This window comes from Alexandromys fortis, unplaced genomic scaffold, assembly GCF_014885135.2.
Source record: "Alexandromys fortis isolate MF-2015 unplaced genomic scaffold, M_Fortis_MF-2015_v1.1 scaffold_92, whole genome shotgun sequence".
In the NCBI taxonomy this organism is placed as follows: Eukaryota; Metazoa; Chordata; class Mammalia; order Rodentia; family Cricetidae; genus Alexandromys; species Alexandromys fortis.
The window spans coordinates 3662934-3681461 of record NW_026067972.1 but is presented as its reverse complement, the minus strand read 5'-3'; the positions used below and the strand labels follow the sequence as shown (position 1 = coordinate 3681461).

Below are 18528 nucleotides of genomic sequence, written 5' to 3'. Positions count from 1 at the left end.
TACATCTGAAGAGAGCCTTTATTTGAATATAAATGTTTTTAAAAGTCACATTTTTTCATACGTCAGCTCGTGGCCACACATGGTACAAGTCTTGCGAAACATGTCATCTTCTAAGCTTTCCTCTGGTCCGTACTCATGTTGGTGAGCGGCTGTTTCTCTTTTCCACACACTGCTTCTTACTGCTCGCCGCAGTTCTAAGGGGGAAGAAAAGTTTTTCAGCTGAATACAAAATAAATTTAATGAGCTTTCATAGGTATTTGTGTGTGTGGTGTGTATGATGGTTTCCTTTAGCTCTTTGTGTTGGTTGCACAAAGGTGGCAAGCCTGCTCAGTCTGCAATTGCTCTCTTCAATTCAAGCAGTACGAGCTGACAGAAGTGGCTGTGTGGGTTGGTTAGAAGTGCAGCAACAAGAAACAACAGAATGGGGTGTGTTTGGGGGGACGGAACAGGATGCCAGAGCTGCAAAGTCAGCTGAGTTAGCAAAGAATGGGAATAGCTCAGATCCCAAGGTTTTCAGTCAGGAACTCCTGTCAGCCGAGTTCTGCTTACCAGAAAGCCATGACTAGTAATGTCTTCATGTGTCTCCATCTCAGAAAAGCTGCTTATACAATGGCAGCATTGTTTTAGCTGTTTTGTTTTGTTAAGATAGTCTCATGTAGGCCCAGGCTGCTCAAACTCTCTTCAGCCCACAGCCACTCTCAACTGTTTAAGCATGAGAACCACATCTGGTTTATGTGGTGCTGGGAATCAGGCCCTGGCTCTGTGCATGCTAATCTGGAGCTGCATTTCTGTACCAACACCATCGTTTTTAAAAAGAACCTGCCAGGCTGGGCAGTGGCACGCACCTTTAATCCCGGCAGAGGTAGGCAAATCTCTGATTTTGAGGCCATCCTGACCTACAGAGCAAGTGCCAGGACAGGCTCCAAAGAAATCCTGTCTTAAGAAAAACAAAACTAAACTAACAAAATATAAACTGCCAGGTACTGGAGAGCTGGCCCGGTGGTTAGGAGCCCATACTGCTCTTCCAGAGGACTTGAGATCGCTTCTGAGCACCCGTGTCAGCTGCCTCAGCCAATACCTTGAGTCTGGGGGCTCATTTTCCTTGAGACATTTTGTTGTAACTAATATCAATCTCTGTTTCCAGCCATAACATGTCATGGGTAAAAGCAAGACAGGTGACATACTGGACACTGGGCTGAGCACTTACGATGCATTTCCTCTATATCCTTTTGTGTAACTGCACACATCCCAGTCTTGCTGGCCCTGGGCAGCACCCTCACTGGGCCGTGCAGCCCTTCTCACCACTCTGAGGCTTACGGGTTCAGTGAGGCATCATCTGCTACAAGGCCAGTCACCCAGACTCGACTCAAATCACGGTCCTTTCATACATGAAGAGCCCCAGCTTCTTTCTCCTCAAGTGTATGCAAAGCTGGCTGCTGCCTGAGGAAGTCAGTGTCCCTGCTGACTGCAGAGTGTCTCCTGTGTGGGCCCCTGCTTCGAAGGTGTCCTGCCTCTCTCCTTGATTTCCTCACTCTGAAATTCCCTCAGTCAGACTAAGCTCGCTTCTCTGCCAGATTTGGATGTTATATGTACTTGGGGAAGAGGTAAGAATTATTTTCTTCTCATACATACTACATACATGAAACACCTAGCTTTCCAGTCACGACTGAAGACTGACTTTTTTTTTTCTCCATCTGAAGTCTATGACGCTGTTCACTGACACGAATGATGCTGGATCTGTAGAGCCTCCCATAGATGTCCTAGTAGAAGGGAAGCATGGGCTGGGTATCACATATCCAAAACTCTTGCAAGTGATTTATGGATATTCTTAGATTTTGAAGTACTTGCATATACAGAACATGTCTTACTGATGGAGTCTTTACAAAACACATAGCTTGATGTACCTTATATTTTTCTAGTGTCTGGGTATGGGGTTTCCTTGTTGGCAGTATTTCAGATTTTAGAGCACTTTTGATTTTCAGATTAGAGATGTCTAAAGTGCTATACTGTTGAGTTTGGGTTTTCTTTGCCCTTCTCTTTACCAAGCAATAGGTTCAAAGCCTAAGGCATGCAGAAGTAGAGCAGGCACAGGGCTAGGGCGCCACCAGGACAGGAAGTGGAGGGATGGAAGATGTATCACTTCCTTACTATTAAGCATCCAGGGTCTCAGGTTCCTCCCTGCATAGAATGAACCCTGAAATTTGGAGGATTAAAATGGGATATATCAGCATGCACTCGGGGTTTTTTTGTACACAAGGACAGACATACATGCTTTGCACATGTTTAGCTTGTCAAAGGCATAAACGGCAGCCCATATATGATGAAGTCCCCAGTGGACCAAATCTGAGCTCCAAATTAAAGACACATGAACAGACAACGCTGGAAAACTCAGGATCCTAATGCTGTAGACTGCTGGCAGGCGCTAAGAGTGCTCGAGCCATCACAGTAGCTCTGGCCCCAGCAGTCTGCCCTGGACAGCCGCTGAATTGGAGCTGGGAGGGGTGGTTATTTGCATATTTTTATGGGATAAAAATCAAATTATTACCACTGAGAGCAGATGGGCACTGTGTATCTTGCAGATGTGAGGCTCTGGGAAAGTTAGCACCTGCTCGAGATGCTCCATTATCAGGAAATCCACAAAAGTGAAAAAAAGTGGAAGAAGGGAACAAACTGCAACAACGTCCGAGGCAGAAAAGGCAAGGGTAGTAGTGAAAACCGGAACAGGTTAGGAAGGAAGACCTGTTCAATGCCTAAAACATTATCCTACACCAGATTCACTCTAGGAGGGGAACACTTGCTCAGTTAGTAAGCAGAACACAGCAGTTTAGATGAAAATCCACTAAATACTAAATTTGCTAATGTCACACTGGTGAAAACAATGTGTTAGGAAACTAAACACATATGGGTAGTGATTACTCTTAAGTGGTCCAGAAAAGTGTTTTCAATGAGAGCACACACATGACGCGGACGGCAACATGAGAACAGCTCAGACGGGAAGGAGTGTATGTGTGTGGTCCTCTGTTCCATTAGTCCAGCAGTTTTCTGCGAGTCTGAAATTCTTTCCAAATAAAAATGGCTTTAGGAAGAGACAGGAGCCAGCTTAAAGGAGACGCCGCCAGCCAAACAGAGACAGTTTGAGCATCAAAATGAAGAGTGACAGGATGAACCTGCACTGCCAGGATGTGAGAAGAACCCACACGGCAGTCCAGACGATGCTTTACAGAACAAAACCAAGGCCAGACAGAGCAGCCCAGGCCTTTAGTCTCAGCACTGGGACAAGCAGAGGCAGGTGGAGAGAGCAGAGTTGGAGGCCAGCCTGGTCTACATAGCATGTTCCAGGTCAGCCAGAGCTACAAAGAAGAGTTCCTATCTCAAAACAAAACAGTCCTGGTGATGGTTATCTGTAATCCCAGCACCTGGAAGGCAGAAGCAGGAGGGTTGCTACAAGGTCAAGTCCACTCTAGGCTACAGAAACCTTGTCTCAAGAAAACAAGAGTAGAGCCCAAGGAAAAGCTCTGTTTCAAAAGAAAACAATCTCTATTTGTAATGCACACATACATACACAAAACTGGTTCAGCTAAGAATCATCTCCAGATACTAAAACCACTCAGTAAAATGGTGGTACATCCACAAAGCCGTGTAATTACAAAAGAAAGTAGTTTAGTGGAGAATGACTAGGAAGTATTCCTCCCACAGACATTCGGCTTGAATCTAATTTAGCAAAAACAAGAGGCTGAGCAGTCCAGGGGCAGGAGTGTGCTGTCCCATAGTTGGTCTGGGTGCTGCAAAGTGCCCAGGGGCAAAAGAGAATGGCTGAGGGTGACACTGAAGGTGGCACCCCAGTGGCTCCTGGGTCTAACAGAAGTGAGAGGGGTCACTGGAACAACATAATCGCTTTTTAAGTTTCTTGATTATAGTGAGCTTAGTCACAGATTTGTAAGAATCACAATGTTTACAGGTTACTCACGACTTAGCCAACTATATGTGAGTGCAAAAGGTTAGAAATGGCCAAATGTCAACACTCGGAAAAATAGCGCGTGCGTGCGTGTGCGTGTGTGTGTGAGTGTGCGTGCTCGCCCTGCCACAGTGTTGTGCGTGTGTAGAGGTCAGACGGCAACTTGGCAGGAGTGAGTTCTCTTCTTCCACCAAACAGGTTTGGGAACCAAACTCGGTATTAGGATTGGCAGCAAGCACATTTACCCACTGAGCCATTTCATTGGCCCCAAAAATCTTTCATAAGGGACATTTGTAGGTATCACAACCCTCATGAAAGACGCAATCAACTATCTTTTGTTGTCTCTTGAGATACAAAGGTTAGAGTACACAGAAGCAGGGGCAGGTCTAACACACCTCGGGAATGAAACCAGGGTACATATGCTGTACAAAACTGAAGCCCATGCGAGCCTGGAGAACCTGGTGAGTGGCTTGCCGTGTTGCAGCCGCCTAGTCGGCAGTAGACAGTTGATGCCCAAAGACTACCTCTCCTGGAAATACATAACTAGTCTTGTTACTGAGAGCCTCAGTAATTGCTTAGGATGGTCACCCAAAGGGGTTTTCCCAAAATGCTTATTGTGGAAAAAAAAAAATACTACTTCAAAGCTTGTTTTTAGTAACTACATTTTGAAAAAGAGATTGTCTGCAGTCAAACCCACTGCTACTTCTGAGGTGAACGTACAGAAGGGCTAGCTGAGTGATGCTGGGCGGGAGGACAGCTACCCTTGTTATCTGGAGGATAAAGATTATAAGCTGGTGTTCTGTGAACTAAGTAGGTTGGGTTGTGCCCCTCAAACTCCACAACAGTCATGAATATATCCACAGGCCAGTGTGCAGTGCCCTGAAACCCAGAAGGCACCTCTAAACAGGATGTCCTTACCTGCCCCTTGTAGGGGTGGGAACCATATATAGTAACAATGAAGGTTAGCTGACTAGCCTTTCAGGAGAGAAATTGCTGGAACTAAGCATGTAACATGGACGAAACACCCATAGTCCCAACTTATTTAATGCAAGAAAGTATGCAGACCAAAAACCATTTTGTGTATCCCACCAGCTCTTCACGTCTGCTACTAAGTGATGTGTCTTTAAAAGCCCAGTTACCCTAGGCAGCAGCGGGCCTGCGTGTGGCTCTGTCTTGGAGATGTGGAACTTGTCTATGTACTTATGGTAGTCATACTTTTTCTGTAGCAAACTCAGTGCTGTAACCACTAACATAAACCACATGTTAAAAGCGGGCGGATGGAATTGCTTACCTTCCCATAAAGAAGAAAGCTTTGCGTCAGCTTCGCTGTGCATCAAGAGGAACCATGTTCCAATTTCTTTCCAACTAAAAAGCCTTTAGACTGGCTTTGACTCCTCTCTGTTCTGAGCCAACTGCACAATCAGCTCCTCGAGTCTACTCTACCGTCTACTCCACTCCGCCCTCTGTGGCCTAGTCAGGACAGGAACATATCCACCAAGCGCTAGAGTGAATCAACAAGAAGCCACAGTTAAAGAAGGCAGCACACCGACCTCAGCACACTGAACACCCCTAGGGAAGGGGTGACACAGGCCACCCAGAGCTCAGTCATATGCAAAGGAGGAAATGCAGGCACTCTTTTATCTGTAGACACGTGGAGAGTACACACTTGCGCAAACACTTCCTTAAAAAGCATGCTTCACCCAAACAAGAAATAAACTCTTTAAAAGAATTCTGTGTCAACTGCACTAAGGAATAAGGAAAACCCGTGGTAGTTTAGTGAGCTACAGTGACCAAAAAGTAAACACCAATTAAGTTCATGTTTTGGAAACTGGAAATTTTCTGTCTGTATTAATATATATGCATCCTTGACCTTGTTCACTGGACGGGAACTTTCTGGCGCAGTCAGTCACCAGATTAGTCACATGCATCAGAAGAAGAAAAAAGAAAAAAATAAACATATGCATATCAAAACAATCATATTAAAAAGGCAAGAAATTAAGTGCGTCTCATAGTCTTTTGCTAGTCAAATTGTAGAAATTTACTGATCATTACATGACATCTTGACCAGACCACAGAATGAGTGTGTAAGGAAAAGTTACAGGTAGCATTCTTCAACACTTTACAAATACAAATTTCTAACTGGTACTTATTCTCTTATCCATATTTCATTGTCTGCACCGAAGTATCATTTGAGGTTTGAAGGATCAGATTGATTTATGGTAGCTGGATTAAATCCCTGGACTTGGGCTGGGGAGAAAGCTTGAACCACAGTGATCCAAGAACACACCATCTCGGTGTAAGAGAGCCAGTATGAGAAACTGAGTCTGAATTCCCGGGCAGCACATTTTTAAAAAAGTGAAGTGGAACACTGCTGGCTACCACCACTGGGGGTGGGAGAGGTGTACAGGACTGCTGGATCCCGGATCCTGGCGCTCACTGGCCAGCCAGCCAATGCCAGCTTTTGGGTCAGTGAAGAGACCCTATCACAGAGGCAGTAAGGGCCTCTAGCTTCCAAATGCACATACACTGGCTTGTGCACAGCACACAGGTACTGCATGCATATACACACACACCCTGAGCTAGCAGATAACTAACTTGGAGGCCTCCTTCCACACCCCTTCCTTAATACATCTCTTCCCTGCTTTATCTATTAGCAGCTGCTCTGCTGTCAGAGAGGCCAGTGCATAACATTAGGAGAGACTAGAGAAAGGCCCCTTTAAGAGGAGTCGCTGGCATCTGAACACGGGCACAGCTCTGGCTGGTCTGGGGAACTTCAATGAAATCCTCTTCTCTGGCAGTCTGCTACAGGTAACCTCAGCGAAGCCTACAAGTGGGCTTCCTATCTGCTCAGGAATTATGTCACTTGGGCAAAAGGGTTTCGGTAGGGTTGTCTCGATACACTGCTAGTGTTCGACAGGGCTACTATTTTTATTTCAAACTGTGTAAGAGCCTGCGCTGGAAAAGGGGTAGAGTCACGGATCAGGACTTCCTTTCTCCAACACAGTGAAAACTGGGGGAGGGGAGGGCAACCCCAAAAGGAAACCATGAAGGCTTGTGTTGCCTTGCTTTTGCTTTTTGTTCAGTCTTTTCACTTGGTTGGTCAGTGGATCGGTTGGCTTTTCATTGTTATTGTTTAGCTTGGGGGGGGGAGTAAGTTTTGGGTTTGTTTTCTGAGCCAAGGACTCCACTCTATAGCCCATGCTGCCCTCCAACTCACAATCCTCCTGCCTCAGCCTCCTGAGTACTAGGATTACAGACATGTACCACCACCCCGTTTTCTTTGTTCTTAAGACATTTGGGCTATCCCATTCACCCTGTAAAACCTCTTCTAAATTTTAAAATTACAAGAAAAACTAACATAGCTAGAATACTGACTTGAAATGCATCTAGTGATGTATAACCCAACCTATGTGTAGGATCATGTTACCTGAACACAGTGGGCACCACACAGGTTCTCTACATAGCAACCACATGAAGTATATGAGCTGGTGACTTCCTGAAGACATTTCTTTGGGAGTTGTGTTTACAGCCCTGAATTCTCCTGCCGCACCCTGTGTTCATCCCTGGTGTGGCACCTATCCACATACTCTATTACTATCTCTAGTTTCTTTCCTGACACTCAATCCAGCACCTCGGTTAGCACAGTGCTTGGCACATGGTTAACACTAGATGTGTGCATGGATGGACAGACGGATGAAAACACGTACTCATGGGTACAAACATGGTGATGGATGCAGAGACAGAGCCACCAGGGGGAGGGATGCTGCATGGAGCCAGATGCACAGATGCAGGAAGGACTGTACACATGAAGAAGGCTCAGGAAGAGAACCTGACAACTGTCCCACCATATACAGCAATCCAATCATCTTTCTGGGTATTTCCTCAGTCATATTTAAATAAAGACGCTCAGACTAACTGACATCAGTTATTCCTTCCAGCTACTAATCTGAGGAATGTTTTGTTTCGAGCAACAAAGGAGGTGGCTACTGAGAGTCTTGTTACTTTTTGTTACTGTTTCTTAAACCCTACAGGCCACACCTAAGACCTGACTGATGGCCCATCCCGCCACCCCATCCCACCACCTCATCCTGTCACACAGCTGCACAAAAATGACTCCCGTGGAGACGATGGCCTTCAGGAATGTAGTACTCTGAGGTCCGAGCCAAGCCTCACACACCAACCCACTGAGGCCAAAGTTCAAGCCCACTTTTCTCCCCTGTGGAAAAGAGACCCCAGCACCTCCCCCAGACAGGAAGGCCTCAATGCCTTTGCTCTGCGGTGGATCGAGTGACAGGAAATTCCACCACTTACCTTTGACTTTCTTATCAAACTTCTTCTGCTTCATTTTCTCTCGGTTTTCCTGCCTCACTTCCTTTGCATCTTCCAGTGCTTCCTGGCTACCCCAAACTTCAAGAGCCCGCTTGACAACCTAGAGCACAGTTAATACTTGAGTTACTCGGGACTCGGAGTTGCACGGTATGAAGTCCTAACCTCACAGACGCCATCATGTCACATGAGGAGCGAAACCATTTCACAGCTGAAGAAGCCCCTTGAAGTCCCACTTTTCCCAGAAAGAGTTGAAATGAGGAGTACAGAAACATAAATGAAGAAGACTCAATGAGAAAGAGAATGTAAGACCCAATCATGAGGTCACGAGGGGCAGGAAGGGCCATGAAAGTCCTGTTTTCCCCCTGTGTGCATGACCATGGGACAGGAGACTGAAACAAAGCCTACTGGCACTTTTATTAAGCACAAAGCATCAAATGATAAGAAAACCTGGGCTGCTTTAATTAGCTTCATTTTTACTTATTTTGAATGGTACATAAGATAAATGGTGAATTTTTAAATCAATAATCATATTTAATGAAATTTAGTATATGTTTTTGTTTTGCAATGTGGCTTAATTCTATTATAGATATAATATCTAATTATACTAAATATATATTTATATCTAATTATATTTAAATATGATTAAATATATAATAAATCTAGATATACAATTATATACAAATATATAATTACCTAATAATACTAGAATAATAATTCTTGAATATTTCTGTATAAGCAGCTCTAAAGCAATGCCTCTCCATATTTTCATATGAGAGAACAAACATTAAAATATTTAAGCCATCCTGGAGTAGATACAGGAGGATACTTGGGACTTCAGGCACCAGGCTGGGCACTAGAGCACACCAGTAAGTGGGTCTCTGCCGTGGCACATGTGTGAGCTGCTCAGAGCAGGCACTGAAAGCTGCTCTGAGCTGTGCAAGTCCCAGCGCTCAGGAGCATCCCAGACTGTATTTCCTAATGCAGTTCATCTGGTTCAGTCATCTGTGAAATAACTGAAACAATAGTCGTCTTGAGAGCCTTTCTTTTTCTTGTTTGGTAAAAGAAGACTGATAGGCAAATGAGGTCTGACCTTTTCTATGTCCAAGTTATACTCCTAACATCACCCACTAGCAACACGGTTATGGCAAAGTTACCACAGCTAAAGGGAGGTGAGAAAGCAGTGTGTTCTGAGCGGTCACCAGCTGTGACTAGGACAGACGTGTGAACCGAGAAGAGGTGGTCTTTACTGAGCAAGCCTCGGTCAGTAATAACCAGTCAGCCTGCTGGAAGTTCACCCACATCCCCAGGTCCAGCTTACTAGAGACCTGTAACTTTAAGTAGAGCTTCATATCACCCCACTGTGAGTGACGAGGGTTCTTCTTCACGATGAACCTAAGCGCGGGCTCTCTCTTCTCTAAATCGCAGTCTTTCAGAAGGTATTCCTGCTTGGCTTCTGTTTTGGTTATAAGCTTGTGTTTATCGTCAGCATCTCTGGAAAGAGATTAAGAGCATTATGTAAACGACTTTAATTCAACTGAGTTTTCAGACAGCCCGGCAACCACAGGTCTGCACACCCAAAGATGCAAACGTCACTTCCCTGCCTTTGGCTCTCATGATCAGTCATAAAAACTCAGGCAGAGCCAGGCAGTGGTGGCGCACGCCTTTAATCCCAGCACTCGGAGGCAGAGGCAGGCGGATCTCTGTGAGTTCGAGGCCAGCCTGGTCTGCAGAGCTAGTTCCAGGACAGGAACCAAACGGAGAAACCCTGTCTCGGAAAAAAAAAAAAAAAAACCCTCAGGCAGACTCTGGGCATATAACAATTTAAGAATCTTCTTAAAGTTCCTCTTATTCCAGAAGGGACTTGAAGTAAGAAAGGGAAGATACAATGAAAGAGAGGACCCGTGAGAGAGGAACTGGAAATTGAATCACAAGGTCTTGACTTTCACCCCAGCACTCAGGAGGCTAGGAAAGAGGATTCGAAGTTCAGGGCCAACCTGGGGCGCACAGATCCTGCCTCTAAAAGATGGTAAGAAACAAATGTAACACACAGATCCCACCTCTAAACACGGCTGGGTTCCGGTGGCTCAAAACCAAGTTAAGAACAGCGGCAGAGTGGGAATGTGAAGGACCACTGAGTGTATGCCCATGAACTGGGCAGGAAAAAATAAGCTCTCATGCAGAGCACCACGCTCGCAGAAGCTGCTGGGCAGGATGGACGACGCACAATCACACACACACATACACGGACACACACATGCATGCACACACGTGCAGTAAGTGATGGCGAGCAGTGGGAAGAGGCAATAGGAGGCAGCTGTGCTGCAGCCACAGTGAAGACATGTTTGTTCTAAATGGAATTAAAAACCGTTTTAACAGTTTGGAGCAAAATTCCCTAGAGTAGTGGTTCTCAACCTTCCTAACACTGTAACCCCACAATAGTTTCCTCATGTGGTGACCCCAGCCATAAATTATTTTCATTGCTACTTCATGACTGTAATTTTGTTACTGTTATGAATCTTAATGTAAATATCTGTGTTTTCCAATGGTCTTAGGTGACCCCTGTGAAAGGGTCATTTGAACCTCAAAGGGGTTGTGACCTACAAACTGAGAACCGCTGCTCTAGAGAGATGAGACTCAAGAGGTGCAAGGTGGGAAGGGTGGGGGCAGAGAGCAGGCAGGGGATCGCCACTCCGAGGGCCGGCAAAGGCAATGCTAGCCGCAGAGCTCTAGGAACGTGCTGCGGGCTGGGCTGCCTAGCGTGCTTGTCGCTAGCACCACAAAAACAAGTTACCTGCAGCTGTCGCATGTTGGGAAATCAAAGTGGCTCATAAGGTACGAGTCCATGAACTCTTTCCCACATTCCTCACAGATCACATAATCGAACTCCATGACAGGCCCTGCAGGAAGAAGGGGAGGGTTCTTTATCCTTCTGTGGGACTAAAACGACACATACTTTCCTCTGTCTGCGGGGAGTCAGGGTGTTGGGTGGTCCAGCTGCCCTGAGAGGCATGTGTCATAAGTTTGTCAAGTTACAGTCTGTGGCTCCTGGAGTACAATGTGCCTTCCAGTTCCTGAGCGACTGGGGCACCCACTGATGCGGTGATGCCTTCAGGCCAACTGTGTTCCCTAGAAATCAGGGAAGTGTATGGACGCTTGGCTGAACAATCAACCATCTTAGACATTAGTGTTGTATACGCTGTATAGCCTGCAAACATCATAGCATCCGGGCAACCACCATTGTATTCTGTTTCTGATAAGGGATAAGAAGTCTGATTGCTTGGAACAAACTTGTCTCAGCCTCTATCCCAGCCCACGTAAGGTTCACTTCTCATGGGTTACATCAGGTAACCTTGGTCCAGTAAAAGCTGGCACTTACATCCGACACCTCACCAATCTGGGGTTTGTTAGCCCAGGGAGGCCCACTGGGTCAAATTCAAGCTGTCTTCAGGGTTATGCTCCTTCCTGGGGGCATTTCGACTCCTAGAGGCTGCCCGTATTCCTCCCCACCTGCCATCTTCAGGACCAGGAAGAGCTTCCCACATCCCATCACTGGCTTCCTCTGCAAGCCCAGCCCTCCGAGCCCTGATTACACCAGGCTCCCTGGGATAATGGTGATCGCCCCACTTCAAGGTCTAACTTTAAACTTCTCTGCAAAGTCTCCTCTGCGTAAAGTATACAGGCTCCAAGGCAACTAGCATATGGACATCTTTGGGGGCTTCTGTTCTGCCAGTTACGGTACTGCTGAAAGTATAAAGAAGACTCGCCCCGGGACTGGGGAGGGGAGGCATCTACTCACAGAGGGAAAGAGCAATGAAAGTCACAGAGAGCAAGGCAACACGGCCTCAGCCTGGGACATTATTTTTCTTTCATTAACTAAGCAAACGCTTCCACTTTATCGTGTCGCCTCCTGGATTATGAACTTCTTGAGGGAGAATCACTGAGTCCTGCATCCCTCAGCACCCCCACACAGAGCTGCCCCTGGCAAGGCGAAGCTGCGTTCTGTAAGGGACTAGACTTCAATGCCTAGCAAAGACCTTAATCCTAATGGTCCTCGGGCAAATCTAAGCCCCACTTGAAAATCCGTGGGATGACTGCTACTGCCCTGCCCCAGCTCTGAAGACTCCACAGTGGGAGACACACTCCTGGCACTGCCTTCCTTAGGTCCCTTAACTCCACTAATCTCCAAGCTCTTAAAAGAAATGGCTCTTTATGCCAGGCGGTGGTGGCGCACGCCTTTAATCCCAGCACTCAGGAGACAGAGACAGGAGGATCTCTGGGAGTTCGAGGCCAACCTAGTCTACAAGAGCTAGTGCCAGGACAGACACCAAAGCTAACAGAGAAACCCTGTCTCAAAAAACCAAAATAAATAAATAAATAAATAAATAAATAAAAACAGGGCACATAGAAAAGAGAAACAAAATAGAACAAGGTGTTAATATCTTCAAAATGTGTATACATAACTGATTTATCAACACATTAACCCCGTGTGGCAGCTGATACAATGTGTATACATACATAACTGATTTACCAACACGTTAACCCAGTGTGGCAGCTGAGAGAATGTGTATACATAACTGATTTACCAACATGTTAATCCCATGTGGCAAATTCACAGCCCTTTCTAGTCCATCTCTAAATAAAAGAATGTCCTAAGTTTTATCTCATGGGTACTGGCTTCTCATTTTGACCTATAACACAATTTCTCTTTCTCACTGTCTCTTTTTATTTTTATTTTTTATTGGTACTATTTTTGGGTTTTTTTTTTTAAGATGGGTTTGTTACATTTTTAATTGTCAACCTGCCACAACCTAAAATCACCACAAGAGCCTGAACTGAGGAACTGTTAAGATCCGGTTGGCAGTGGCCTGTCTATGCCATCTTAACTTCTAATTCACGTGGGAAGGCCACAGCCACTGTGGGCAGCCCCATCCCCTGAGCTGGAGATGCTAAGAGAGTGCTAGGGGAGCGTTAGGCAAGCAGGCAGCATAGTACACCTGTTTCTCTTAGCTCTTCACTTGGGTGGGTGACTAGCGGCTCAAGTTCCTGCCTTGGAGCCCCCTCAATGGTGGACTGTAATCTGGGATTCCTCCCTCACTTGGCCTTTTGTCAGGGTGTTTCTCACAACAAGAATGAAACAAAAACAGGGCTCTAATATGTCTGACCAGTCTGGTCTGCCTTTTTCTTTGAGACAGAGTCTCACTTAGTTGCTCTGGCTGGTCTGGAACTCACTATGGAAACCAGGCAGGCCTCAGGCTCCCAAAGATCCACCCGCTGGGAGAAAAGGTGTGTGCCACCAGACCTTACCAGGCTGGTCTCAAACTCCTAAGTTCAAGTAATCATCCTGCTTTAGCCTCCCAAGAAACACCGTGCCCAGCGCATGAAAATACTGCTGAGAATTTATTCCACCCCTCAGGATCTGGGCTCTCCCTGCCTTTGATAAAACAACAGCAAATGACCACTCTACGTACACAAACCAACTGACTCCCTAAGTGCCCGGGCGCTGGACTTTGTTGTTGTTGTTAATGAATATATTTAAGAAACGTAATGCCATATTGATGAACAAATAAAGAATTACATAAGAGAATAAAGTTCTTAGGAATTTTATCGTGAGGAGTATCATTTAAAACTACACATTAACGTCTTTAATCCTAGCACTTGGGAGACGGAGGTAGGTGGATCTATGGGTTTGAGGCCAGCCTGCTCTACACAGCTAGTTCCAGAACAAGCTCCAAGCTACACAGAGAAATCTTGTCTCGAAGAACCAAAATAAATTATATATATATATATATGTGTGTGTGTGTGTGTGTTTATGTGTTTTACAGCTTAATAAGCCCCCAGAATATAAACTGTCTTCTTCAGAGAATAGAAGTAAAACTATATAAATTTTGAAGTATGAAATGTTCCTCTCTCTCTCTCTCTCTCTGCAAAGGGGAGGTATTTTAATTGGGCTTTGCTAATGTTACAAACAAAATCCTCTTCAAAGAACATCAAGCCAATCCAAACATACCCTGAGCTAAGAAAATGAAGAGCTAACCATTTATATGCTGAAGTTTAGAATTTATACAATTTCCTACCAGCATTAAAGGATAGACAGTTTAATTTAAAATCATACAGAAGTTTTGAATAAATATTGCTCCAAAATTTAAAATGGACAACAAATACTTAAAAGGATGCTCGGCACCACTAGCATCCCGTGTACACAACCCTGTGGCGTGCTATTGATTCACATGGGATAATACGACCAAAGAGACAGACAGGACACCTGTCACCAGGATGTGGAGAAGCCAGCCCTCCCCTATATTACTAAGGAGAGTTTGAACTTATGAATCTGCCTAAAACTGTCTTGTAGTGCTTCATAAAATTAAACTTCATGGGCTGGAAAGATGGCTCAGTGGTTAAGAGCATTGCCTGCTCTTCCAAAGGTCCTGAGTTCAATTTCCAGCAACCACATGGTGGCTCACAACCATCTGTAATGGGGTCTGGTGCCCTCTTCTGGCCTGCAGACATACACACAGACAGAATATTGTATGCATAATAAAATAAATATTTTTTAAAAAAATTAAACTTCATATTATCCTATGATCAAGAAACTGTATGTGTAAGCATCTGTTCTACCATGAAAAGGGAGCATATATAAAAGTTCTAATTGTAAACTGATAAATATATATAGAGAGACATATATATATAGTTGTATTTTCCCCGTTATTGAAAATAGATTATTTTCTCATACAATATATCCTGATCCCAGTTTCCCCTCCCTCTACTCCTCCCAATTCCTCCCTACCTTCCCCGGGCTCTGACTTTTAAATCTACCACCAAACTCCCCATTGATCAAAGGGCAAAGAATTCTTTATGTTACTATGAATAACCAATGTCGATACTACTTTTGTGGAAAAACTATGCTTTACCTGGTTCGTGAACAACATTTGCAGTCTCGTGTTCCTCTTCTTCCTCCTCTTCTAAAATGAAGCCTCCTTTGGTGTCAATCATTTTGGGAGGGACTTTTACATTGGCAATGCCTGCAGAAAGCAGAGAAAGGCGGTCATCCGCTGAACCAGGCAAGCCTGTGTGCTCCCCTTATGTAAACAGGAAAAGGAGTGCGTGCACACTGTCCAGACGGTCCCAGCTGGTGGAGCATGGCAAGAAATTTAAAAAAAAAAAAAAAAAAGCCCAAGGGTTAGAAAGAAATAAAATGCATTTCCTCACGGATAACATGAGCAGGTATGTAAAACAACCGTAAGAGCCTACTGTTCTGATTAGAAGACAACCTCCTGACGCCTCTACACTACAGGCCACAGCAGAAACCAAGGCAACCCAGAACCCTGGGATGCATCTTGGGGAACTCATTTGACTGCATGTGAGGAAATGGGGTTTCGAAGTAAGATCACGCCTATAGCCACAACAAATGCAAACCAAAGCCCAGATCTCAATGAACTCCTGGCACATTCCGAGATTTAGCTCCAGTTCTAGACAGGACAAACCACTCGACACTATTCAACGAACACCACCACCCGTAACGTTCCTCCAGTGAATACCAACTGGGTGCGCTCACTTCCATGGTGACACTATCTACTTGGAGTCGGATTCAACGGGATGAGGGTTCAGGCCCTGACTGCCCAGCTTCAGGTGCCAACTGCAGACCATGGACTTTGATCAACTGGCTATAAATCAAGGTTCCCAAAACAGCTTTTCTGGTCGCAGTTAATCTTCTACAGCAACACACACAACTTAGGAAAATCATTCACTCGCATGCACCAATTAAGTGCAAAGAATTGTAAGTACAAATGAAAAGTCAAGTGAAAAGCACACCGGGCAAGTTGGGGGTGGGGTCTAGACGAGTCCCAAGTCTGGGAGCTTCCTTCCCCACTATACTCCAGCCCCAAACGCCTGCCTTCCAAAGACCTGTGTACAGGTAATCCACAGAAATCACACTCTTTATACAATTTAGTCACAGTAAGTCACCAGTTCTGGACAGTAGAAACACACCACAATAAAAGCTTTTAGATGACAGCCGAGGGCCAAGCCTTAAGCAGGCCTAAGGACAGTTGGTTCTGGCCCACTGCTAACTCCCTTCTACACAAGGCTTGGAAGGACAGCAGGATGGCCTCTAACAGAAGGCAGAGTGGCAATGCCTAATATTCACTTTGATGCTCCCATACGAGACACCTGTCGAGGAGAAGCCTGGCGGGGTTCTATTGAAGAAGCATCCTGGAGAGGATTTAGAGGCAGAAGCAGGAAGAGAATTGATTCCCTGCAACAGCAAACTGAAGGAAAAGTCCCCAGCCTGTAACAAAGAGTTAAAATTCACAGCTTATAAATCCTCAGGTGGAAACACCTTCCCGGCTCAGGGGGGGTTGAGTGAGATGGGGGGGGGGGCATTCAAACAAGAGGCAGGACTCCTCCTTCCTTTACCAGGTGGACTGACCAACCTTGCCTAATCTTAAGCTACCTCTCTTTTTCAGTACCAGAGTGAACCCAGGTCTTGAGCACGCTGGGCAAGCATCCCACTACTGAACATCCATGGCCCTCTTTTTAATTCTTAGAGTCAACGTCTCACTAACTTGCTCAGGCAGCCCTTGAACTCTGTTGCCCAGGTGGGTTCTTCTTGTCTCGGCCTCCCCAGCAGCTGTGGTTAGAGACCTGTGCCACCAGACCCAGCCATCTTATGCTACTTCTAGTGTCCCTGTTGTTCTGGACTCGTGTGGAATTGAACCGCACGGTCTCTGCACTTGCCGGGCTGACTGTACTCCCAGCAGGTTATCCACCAGTGTCTATCCGCCTATAGATACTGAGGCACAGGCTGTGGCAGATCTTTCAAGAGCAATGAAAATGAAGTTAACTGTTTATATTACAAAATGATGTATAACGACTTTCAAATGACTTCAAAAGATCCAAATCTAAGTTAGTTACAATCCGGCTCTGCCGGTCAGAAGCAACAAATCAAATTCAATGGCAACTCTAGAATCAAGTCTAAAAGTTCAAACTGCCATAAAATATACGCGTTATTATTCAGTACAAACTGTTAAAACAAGTGCATTGCCCATACAATATATATATGTGTGTGTGTGTGTATATATATATACATATATATATATATAGTGAAATTGCCAAAGAAGGAAGAAAAATTAAAAAAAAAAAAACACTTCTGTAGAAATAATTCAGATGACTCACTCCCAGGGGCAACGCCAGCAGCCGAAAGCACCACTGACATTAAAAACTCAGTAAAACAGCCAGGTAGGGGCTCCTAAGATGGCAAATATAAGCAAAATGAACCCAGCGCCACATGATCCGTTCTGGTCCTGATAAACGGGGGTCGGGGGAAGGGAGATCCCCCCCTTTTTTTTTCTGATCTCAACTGCCAGGGATAAAACAGGGGTACCAAGCCCTGCCCTTGCCATTTTCCAGGGTGGCCGTGAGAATCCAATTGGTTAACTCCAAACTGAGAAGCACTGCATGCGTTATCCTACGAGGCCCTGGAAAGCAAGACCCCATGTAAAAGACTTGGGCCAGGGTCGTTTCTGCTGGGCGCTGGACCGGGAGAAGGTGCAGGCTTATTGTTTAAGCGGTGGCAAAGCCGAAAGCTCTGCGCCATTGAGGCACCAGGCAAAGGGCATGACAGGGCAAGTCTGGAACCACGGAGGCACGGGCATGCACGGCTGTTCCCGCACACCGAGCCCGAGCGGGCCACCGGAGCGCAGCCGGGATGCCTTCACAATGCCGCGGGAGGGGTCCCCCACCTCCTGTGACCGCCGCCGCCGCGGGGTAGGGCCGAGCCGCCAGCCGGGCCTGGCGCAGCATCAGCGCCCGCTGCCGCTTCCGCTCTATGCTCGCGCGTACGGCGGCCGGCAGCTCCGCGGGCTCCGGAGACGTGTGCTTGTCCTCCGCCGTCGCCATCGCCAGCCTAGTCCGAGGGTTCGTGCACGCGCAGCGCGAGCGGCTACTTGGAGCTACAATCCTGACTCTCCACCACAATGCACCTGAGAGAAGAAGATGCGCCTGCGCAGTCGAGAAGTACTGGCGGAAGGGGTGGTGGGCGAGGCAATGCGCCTGCGCAGCAGAGGGGCGGAAGGGATGGTAGTGTGCACTTTGACTTGTCGTCTGTACCGAGGACTGCTGCTGAGGTTAACTTTTTTTTAGATCTAGTAGTCGTCAGACAATTGTTCTACTCAGTGGTTCAGACTATGAGCTTTGAGCTCGCATTCAGCCAGTGTTAGCTTTGGTTCTAAGATCTGGGTGGTTTTAGG

At 46.0% G+C, this 18528-nt stretch overlaps 1 protein-coding gene across 2 annotated transcripts; it reads right to left on the bottom strand.

Annotated features, from left to right (window-relative positions):
* Xpa (XPA, DNA damage recognition and repair factor) lies at nt 1–18280 on the bottom strand. 2 transcript variants are annotated; one of them, XR_007594280.1, is made up of 7 exons: nt 18022–18280; nt 15193–15303; nt 11076–11181; nt 9610–9775; nt 8267–8384; nt 5247–5456; nt 1–194 (listed from the first exon to the last, which is right to left on the bottom strand). XR_007594280.1 is itself a non-coding variant. In XM_050156165.1 (6 exons), exons 1-6 carry the CDS (start codon nt 18176–18178, stop codon nt 46–48), a joined length of 807 nt encoding a protein of 268 aa, XP_050012122.1. In that variant the 5' UTR covers nt 18179–18280; the 3' UTR covers nt 1–45. The 2 variants fall into 2 exon arrangements, 1 of the variants encoding a protein (XP_050012122.1); XM_050156165.1 differs by lacking the exon at nt 5247–5456.
* Nucleotides 18281–18528: the final 248 nt, after the last annotated feature.